The following is an 8,868-nucleotide window of genomic DNA, read 5'->3' on the forward strand; positions in this document are numbered from 1 at the left end:
ACCCCTACCCCGCCTTCCTTTCACTACAGACTGATACACTCTTGAAGTCACTCTGTTTCGCTCCATTCTCTCTACATGTCCGAACCACCTCAACAACCCTTCCTCAGCCCTCTGGACAACAGTTTTTGGTAATCCTGCACCTCCTCCTAACTTCCAAACTACGAATTCTCTGCATTATATTCACACCACACATTGCCCTCAGACATGACATCTCCACTGCCTCCAGCCTTCTCCTCGCTGCAACATTCATCACCCATGCTTCACACCCATATAAGAGCGTTGGTAAAACTATACTCTCATACATATACTCTCTCTCTCTCTCTCTCTCTCTCTCTATATATATATATATATATATATATATATATATATATATATATATATATATATATATATATATATATATATATATATATATATATATATATATATATATATATATATATATAACACATGATAATAGACGTAGAAGTATATTTTAATTTTGCATTTTTGTCAACTGTCCCAAATAACCCTCATCTAGTCCCACCTCTACTCATTTACCCCTCATTTCCCTTCATCTGCTCTTAATTGCTCTTATCTACTCACATTCTCGTGCTTGATGTAGCGGACCTGAAACCTGTCATCACTGCTGTAGGTTTGGGAGCCCACGGTGAGTAGGTGGTAGTCACGACGCCTGATCCACGACACCTGTTGGGAAGAGAGGGAGAGTTAGAATGTGTGTGTGTGTGTGTGTGTGTGTGTGTGTGAGAGAGAGAGAGAGAGAGAGAGAGAGAGAGAGAGAGAGAGAGAGAGAGAGAGAGAGAGAGAGAGAGAGAGAGAGAGAGAGAGAGAGAGAGAAAGAGAGACAGCGTGAAACAAGCTTCTATACCACAAGACGGGCAGAAAGCAGCAACTTCACTCTGGCTGTACCCTTCTCCAGAACATCACTCCATCTGAGATCATACATACCCAGGATGACTCGAGTATGGAACACATTCGTACAGCATAATGATGTCAACGAGATAAAGTCAGTTGATCAAATGAAAATGCTGGCCCACAGATGGCTCCAACTTCATCCTGTCCCGTACTTGTATGTCTCATAACAATAAAAATGCTTTCAAATGAGCTGATGTAGGTAACAGCTCTTAGCTTGCCAATAAAGTTAGGAATCCTTAACCTGTAAATAGCTTGTCAATAAAGCTAGGGATCCTTAACCTTGTCAAACCCTGTGTAAAAAAAAAAAAAAAAAAGTGCGTAATAGAGGGTAATAGAGGTTAAGGTCTTGGGTAGCTTTGAAAGGAGGAGGGTGGGAATGGTTGGTTTTGAGAAAGAACCGTCTTGTATGAGCCAGAAGGCCTGCTGCAGTGTTCCTTCATCTTTATGTTCTTATGAGAGAGATAATCAGTCGGCTTATCGTTACAGAGGACAGCTATTATACCTCAGGTCGGACAATCATCAACATTAACGTCATTATCAAATCCTCATAAAGTTCCAAACGAGCGAAAAGTAGCATAAATAAAATATTCAACACTGCCAATATATACATTTACTGAAACTGATTTTCAGTTTCAATTATTTTAATTATTATTGGTGGATAGACTGAATTAGTTTTTTTCTGCATATGTCCCAGCTCCTACTTTTATGAAAAAAAAATGGATATAGTTTCCATGTGATTTTTTTTCCGATTCGTTATAAATATTTACCGCTAATATTTAATTTCACTAAACGCTTGTGTTGCACACTGCACTGTTTCAACAGCATCCATTGATGTACAAGGCAACTAACGTTTTACAAATTGGGGGCATTTATCTCTGTTCGTACAATCATCAAAATATATCTAATTGTTTATGTGAGACCTAAAGGCTGAAGTGGGATCACCTGTTGTGGAAGGTCCCGGGGGTAAATGATAATGGGGAGCCTTTGAGGTTTGGTAAAAGGTAATATATGTTTTAAGAAAGATAGGGTTAATAAATGCACGAGATATGATGAAGAGCGTAATGACACCAGCTTGTTAGACTATGTATTATTAGATAAAAGGTTGATTTGGAGATAGCTTGAAGGGCAGGTTTATAGGAAGCCAATAGATATGGTATATCACTATATAGTTGTAGGTAAGTCAGAGTAAGAGTTAGACAGGTTATAAGGAGAATAACATCAGTGTGAAAGAAGTCAAGGTTCATACATTAATGGAGGAGATTCTTTGTGTGAGACGAGTAATTATTGAGAGATAGAGGGAGACAATGAGTATAGAGAAAGAGGAAGATTTAAGAATGTAGTGTTAGAGTGTTCAGCAGAAGTTTGTGGATATAGGAAGGTGGGTGAGGGAGGGAAGAGGAGCTGTTGCTGGAAGGAGGTGAAGAGAGTGGTAAGGAGAAAAAGTTAGTAAATGAGAGGTTTTTGTGAAGCTAATGTGATATAAGGAGAGAGGAGTATATGGAGAGTAAAAGAGAAATTAGGAGAGTTGCGAGGCAGAAAATGAGAGAATGGATGAAATGCTTTCAACAAATTTTGCCGAAAATAAGACAAAGTTTTGGAGTGAGAGTAATATGTTGAGAAAGCCAAGGAAACTAATAGATTTAGCAGTTAAAACAGAACAAGGCACTCGTAAAATCGTGATAGCACGATTGCAAACAAATCAGGGAACGGGTGGGGTTTGAACCCATGGCAAGTCCTAAAACTCATAGGCCAGAGTGTTAACCACTCAACCAGGTGGAGGTATTGTGATGATGGAAGGAATATTTTGAGCTGACAGATGTTGATGAAGAGAGGGAGGCAGTTATTTCATGCACTGAACAGGGAGGTATAACATCTTTTAGGAGGAAGAGCCAGATGTGAATGTGGAGGAGATACGCGAGACTGTGGGTAAAATGAAAAGTGGCAAAGCAGCTGTAATTGATGGGATCAAAGTAGAAATGTAAAAACCCATATGGGCATAATTTTCAAGGGATTGGTGCACATATTCAGTAAATATATCAGAGAGAGGAAGGTACCTATGGATTGGCAGAGAGCATCCTTAGTTCCTTCGTACAAAGCAAAAGAGATAAAAGAAAGTGTAAAGCTTGTAGGGGAAATAAGCTTGGCGAGTATACCAGGTAAAGCGTATGATAGAGTTATTATAAAAGGGATAAGTTGGAGAAGAGGATCACAGATGAAGAAAGAGGTTTTAGGGAGAGTCGGGGATGTATACACCAAGTGTTTACAATGAAGCATATAAGTGAAGAATGTTTAGATAAGGTAAAGAGGTTTTCCTTGTATTAATGGATTTAGAAAAAAGCACATGATAGGGTGGATAGGGGAGCAGAGTGGCAGATGTTGCAAGTGTATGGAATAGATGGTAGGTTACTGAAAGCCGTTAAGAGTACTTATGCGAATAGAGAGGCTCAGGTTAGGGTCTGTAGGAGAGAGCGAGATTATTATCCAGTAAAAGTGAGCCTTGGACATGGATGTGTGACGTCCCCATGGTTATTTAACACACACACACACACACACACACAATAAATAAATTAAATAAATAAAAATAATATATATATATATATATATATATATATATATATATATATATATATATATATATATATATATATATATATATATATATATATATATATTGATGAGATTTTATTTAATAGAGTGTGGAAGTTGTCACAGTTGCTTGTTTGCTGATTACACTGTGCTTGTAGGAGATTCTGAAGAGAGGTTTCGGAGGATGGTAAACGAATTTGGGAGAGTATATAAAAGAAGGAAATTAAAAGTGAACATAGGAAAGACAAAGGTGATGAGGATAACCAAAAATTTAGGCAATGAAGATTGAATATCAGATTGGAAGGAGAGTGCAAAGGAAATGAATATGTTTAGATATTTGGGAACAGACTTGTCGATAAACGAGTCTATGAATGATGACGTAAAGTATAGAACTGATCAGGAAAAGAAAGAGGGGTTTGTGAACTGAGAGCTCCGTGGAGACAAAGAATCTAATCCTTGGAGGCAAAAAGCGGAATGTGTGAATATTCAAATATTTTTTTATTGATGTGAAGTATGGGTTTTAAACGTTGCATCAAGGATGAGGCTGGAGGGAGTGAGGATGTCTTATCCGAGGGCAATGTGTGGTGCGAAACAGAAACAGTGCTGAAGGAGACTAACTTCACACGAGTTTTTTTTTTTTTTTTTTTTTTTTTTATTCGCCGGTATTCTCCCGGCCCGGGTCTTTTCCAAGTAGTGGTGACCCGGCCTTGGCTCCCTATCTGGGGAGTGTCTCGAGACTTAAGTCTCCCATGGGAGGAGGTACAAGTACCTCCTCATCTTTGGGACCAAGTGTCCCCAGGCCTAGCCACATTCCCCGCCCTCACGGGGCTCGTAGGGAGAAGCTAGGCCTCTGGTCTGCCATCTACCCCGCCTCAAAGGGGCTCGTGGGGATGGCAGTCTTATGAGCTGCAGATGGTAGCAAGCTCAGGCTTTTCACACGAGTTCTGGGACGTCACTTTTCAGTGAAGGACATGCGCTCCTATCATCTTGACGGGTTATTCAAGGCTAGAGACACTGTGACGAACGTCTGCATACCTGAGTGTAGCCAACCCCAGGCAACTACCCCTCATCTTTGCAGTGAAGGACATGCGCTCCTGTCATCTTGACGGATTATTCAAGGCTAGAGACACTGTGACGAACTAGTCGTTGGGGTGTCAATCAACAGCTGTGACCCCCCCCCCACACATCCTCAGCAACGACTACAATTTCAACAAGGCGCGGTGTCAACATCAACCAGACACCCCAGTCTAACTATACATATCAGCGTCGAATTCAAATATCATTTTTATATTTCGTTTTTCATTTCTCTTTCACGTAGGATAAAAGTTCATATTTAAATGTTTTATATTTTCAATTCTAACAAAGTGTTATATTTGTACGTTATTGTTCTTTTTCTATTCATTAATTTTCCTAAGGAGGAGCCAGCCTTGGTAATACCTACTTAAGATCTTACAGGGCTGAGTAAGCCTTCACACTGCTAATTTGTGTACAAATATATTATCATTATTATTACTGTATTATCATTATTTTTACTGTATTATCATTATTATTACTGTATTATCATTATTATTACTGTATTATCATTATTATTACTGTTTAATCTTTCGGAAGCGTTAAACCCAGATTAGTCATGTAATGCCTAAAGAACGAGAGGTAATCAGGTTTAACCCGAAGGGGAGGCAGCTCCAAATAACCGGATCAAGAACATTTCACTTGCATTAGGACATCTATGGTTAACATGAGAATAGAGGAACACTGCAGTAGACCTATTGGCCTATTCTAGACAAATGCTGCCGACTCACATTCTCGACTAACCTTTAATGAATCTTCCCAAAGGTTGTCACCGTCCATATACCTACTCAGCAGATTGTTCAACTCATTCACAACTCTATTGCTAAACCAGCTCTTTTTGTATCTAAATTTATCCATCTAGAATCCATTCTGAGCCCTGTAATAGATATTAATATAATAATTGTGAAAAATACCAGCAACGAGATAAGACAGGTATACAACAGCTAGGTATCGTTGCTGACTGAACGGAGAGTAATAAGTCACAATACCGTCACTGGAACAATACACAAATAAACAGCTAACAGAAGGGTGAAACTTATGATGACATTTCGGTCTCACTTGGACCATTATAGTGACTAGTTGATGGTCCAAGTGGGACCGAAACCTCGTTATAAATTTCAATCTATGCCTGCTATTTTTGTATTGTCGGAACGTTTCGCCCACACAGTAGGCTTCCCCAGTCGAATAAATTATTCAAGACTATGGTCCTGATGATTACTGCAAGCTGGTGGACTGATAACCTCAAAACTTGTAGATGAATGGTTCAGAGAACCGACATGTTGATAAATTAGACACATGTGCAACTCTTGGGTATCTTTATTGAGGAAACGTTTCGCCACATTCTATTCTATTCATTCAATTCAAGATTGATGGACTGACCACATCGACTCAAGGTTGAGGGACTGATTACCTCATTCTCCTCCTGTTCTTCAAGATTCTCCTTTGTATGGACTGATGAAGCCACTGTGTGGCGAAACGTTTCCTCAATAAAGATACCCAAGAGTTGCACATGTGTCTAATTTATCAACCTCAAAACTGCTTCTTCAAGGCTGATGGACTTAACAAATCTTTACCTCTTAAATGCTTCTGTTATCTCCTTATTTATTCACCTCTGTTTTCGACTGAAGGAGCTTACTGGTAGGTACAACGTTCCGAAAAGAAAAGACCTTAATCTTGCACACTATCTTTATTATTTTTAGCACACCTGGCGTCTCTGTGGGAGACGGCAGGTGTGTTCTGTCTTGCCAGAAGTTAACAAACATCACAGTTTATTTGACCCACCTTACTACAATATCCTCACCGCTCCTGCAGAGTGCAAACACCGTACTTACCACCTCCAGGACTCCAATCCGGATAATAAGTTTCACTGAATTCCTTCGTAAATGTACTTTGCTAGCACTGTAATAACACGTCAGGTCATAAAAGTACCTTATCTCCACTCCAGCAAGCATATGCTTGCTGGATGCTCAGTCATCAAGCACCCACAACCTCCTTTACCCCTTCACTCAGTCCTTTCACGGACAACCTCAACTCTCCTTGCATTCAGCCCTGATTTATACAAACCCTTTTAGTCGTCTTGTTCACCTCCATCCTGTCTAAATACCCATCCCACCTCATAAAAACATAAGAAAGGAGGAACATTGCAGCAGACCTGTTGGTTCATACTAGATAGGTCCTTCACAATCCATCCCACTAACAGAATATTTGTCTAATCCAAACTTAACTGTTCCTAGTATGTAGTCCCTTTCTCCTATTCTGTCCATTTCTTCCATTTCCTCAAACCCCCACCGTTTTTTTGATGAGCAGTGCAACCCCTCCTTCCTCTCTGCTCTATCTATCTTTCCTCAGGATTTGATACCCAGATGGAAAGATTGCATCTATTATCATGCACATGAGTTTCGTTTCTGTGAGTGCTGTCTGGGGATGTCTCTGATTCTTTCATGCCACTCCTCACGTTTATTTGTTATTCCATCCACATTTGTGTACCAAACCTTCAACTTCCTTTCTAATACTGTGGTCTGGGGTGTACACTGGATTTGGGGAAGTGGGAGACCTGGCAAGGTACTATGGAGGGTTGCTGTGAAGGTGGAGTTTGTGGTTGGGGGGGGGGGTTATGTGTGTGTGTGTGTGTGTGTGTGTGTGTGTGTGTGTGTTCTCTACTGTATACTCTTGTGAACCTGTTTAACTGACTCCTGTGGCTCTAAATGCAGGCTTTATAGAGCAGTCCCGTACATCGTCAGTAGCCAATGTCATAAAGAACTCGTCTTCCTTCTAAGGAATTTATTTTCGTAAAAAAAATCGCAGTAAACCAAAGTAACAATGTCAATAAACTACCGAGATTTGGCTTGAATTGTTCAATACTTGTAGCACTGACATTCACCTCCCTGACAGGTGATGGATGACCTTAAATAAAGGCAGTGACTATGGATGACTGGACTTGTTTATTGGACATGTGTCGGTGCTGGGACCTCGGTCACTCCTGGTGATACATGGCAACTCAGTTTATATCCTGGCAGATGCCAGTATATGGAAAAAAATACAGAGACAAAAAGAATCACTAGCAGAGTTGGTTTTGTCCAGGTAAAAAATTTTACAGTCAGATGTTTCTGATACTTGATAAAGCCCTCTGTGTGGGCGAAAAGTTTTCACTGGCTGTCTCTCTCTTGTCATCTGGAGTTTACCTGGAGAGAGTTCCGGGGGTCAACGCCCCCGCGGCCCGGTCTGTGACCAGGCCTCCTGGTGGATCAGAGCCTGATCAGCCAGGCTGTTGGTGCTGGCTGCACGCAAACCAACGTACGAGCCACAGCCCGGCTGATCAGGAACTGACTTTAGGTGCTTGTCCAGTGCCAGCTTGAAGACTGCCAGGAGTCTGTTGGTAATCATGGCAGTATTCTACACAATTTCCAATGGGAGTCTCCGGTAAATATGCTGGTCAGGCCCTGAGTGGACACACTTATGTCATATCGTTCACACTGACACTCGTGGCTGCTGCTTCTGAGTGGTGGTACTCGAGATAAAACTACCTTTACACTCTCAACTTTTTTCAGGCAATAAGCTGTTCGGCGGAATTTCCTTGTTTTTTGGGATACAACTTAATTCCCGCTGTGGCTTGAACAACAGACAGGTGTACTTTTAATCTCGGTAAACTTACATCACGGGTTCGAATCCCAGCATTGTCTACATTTGTCCCGTCCATTGTAGAGTTAACTAAAACATTTACATCACTGATGCTACAGTGTGTTCCTATCTCCTTCATATATCTAAAGTTGCCTGGAGTATACCTGGAGAGTTTTTCAGGGGGTCAACGCCCCCGCGGACCGGTCTGTGACTAGGCCTCCATGGGCCTACTGGCTGATGCGAGGCAGGTCCAAGTCTTCTACCGGCTTAAGCCAATGCCCCAGCCTAGTCAGGTCAGGTCACATTCACTTAAGGAAGGAGCAGGCATCTGACCTAGTAGTACAAGCTAGTCAAGTCCAACTCACACCCACCCGCACCCACTCGTGTATCCCTTCATTCATGCAAAGCGTTAATCAGTATTAGTATTCCCTCTTATCCTGTGCCTTCCGGGACTCGATCCTGGGACATAAGTCAGAGTAAAATACTCTAGAGGGAAATAAGATAAGGGGAAAAGTTTAAAGGAAGGAAAATAAGGAAAAAATCACAGAAGGAATATTTGTTGAAATTATTAAAATAACATTTAATAATATAAATATATTACTTTTAGCTTAGTTTACCTTAGGTTAAGTTAGCTTAGCTTAGGTCAGGTCAAGTGAAGTTAGGTTAGGTCAGCTTAGT

At 40.8% G+C, this 8,868-nt stretch overlaps 1 protein-coding gene across 2 annotated transcripts in view; it reads right to left on the reverse strand.

Moving 5' to 3' along the window:
• Positions 1-548: 548 nt before the first annotated feature.
• The window catches only part of LOC128704430 (uncharacterized), an 877,988-nt gene continuing 869,668 nt past the window's right edge, over positions 549-8,868 (reverse strand). For both annotated transcript variants that reach the window (XM_070102913.1, XM_070102912.1), the window contains one exon: positions 549-687. In XM_070102913.1, the coding sequence (XP_069959014.1) occupies positions 574-687 (114 nt within the window). In that variant the 3' untranslated portion in view covers positions 549-573. The remainder of the gene's footprint in view (positions 688-8,868) is intronic.

Source organism: Cherax quadricarinatus, chromosome 84, assembly GCF_038502225.1.
Source record: "Cherax quadricarinatus isolate ZL_2023a chromosome 84, ASM3850222v1, whole genome shotgun sequence".
NCBI lineage: Eukaryota > Metazoa > Arthropoda > Malacostraca > Decapoda > Parastacidae > Cherax > Cherax quadricarinatus.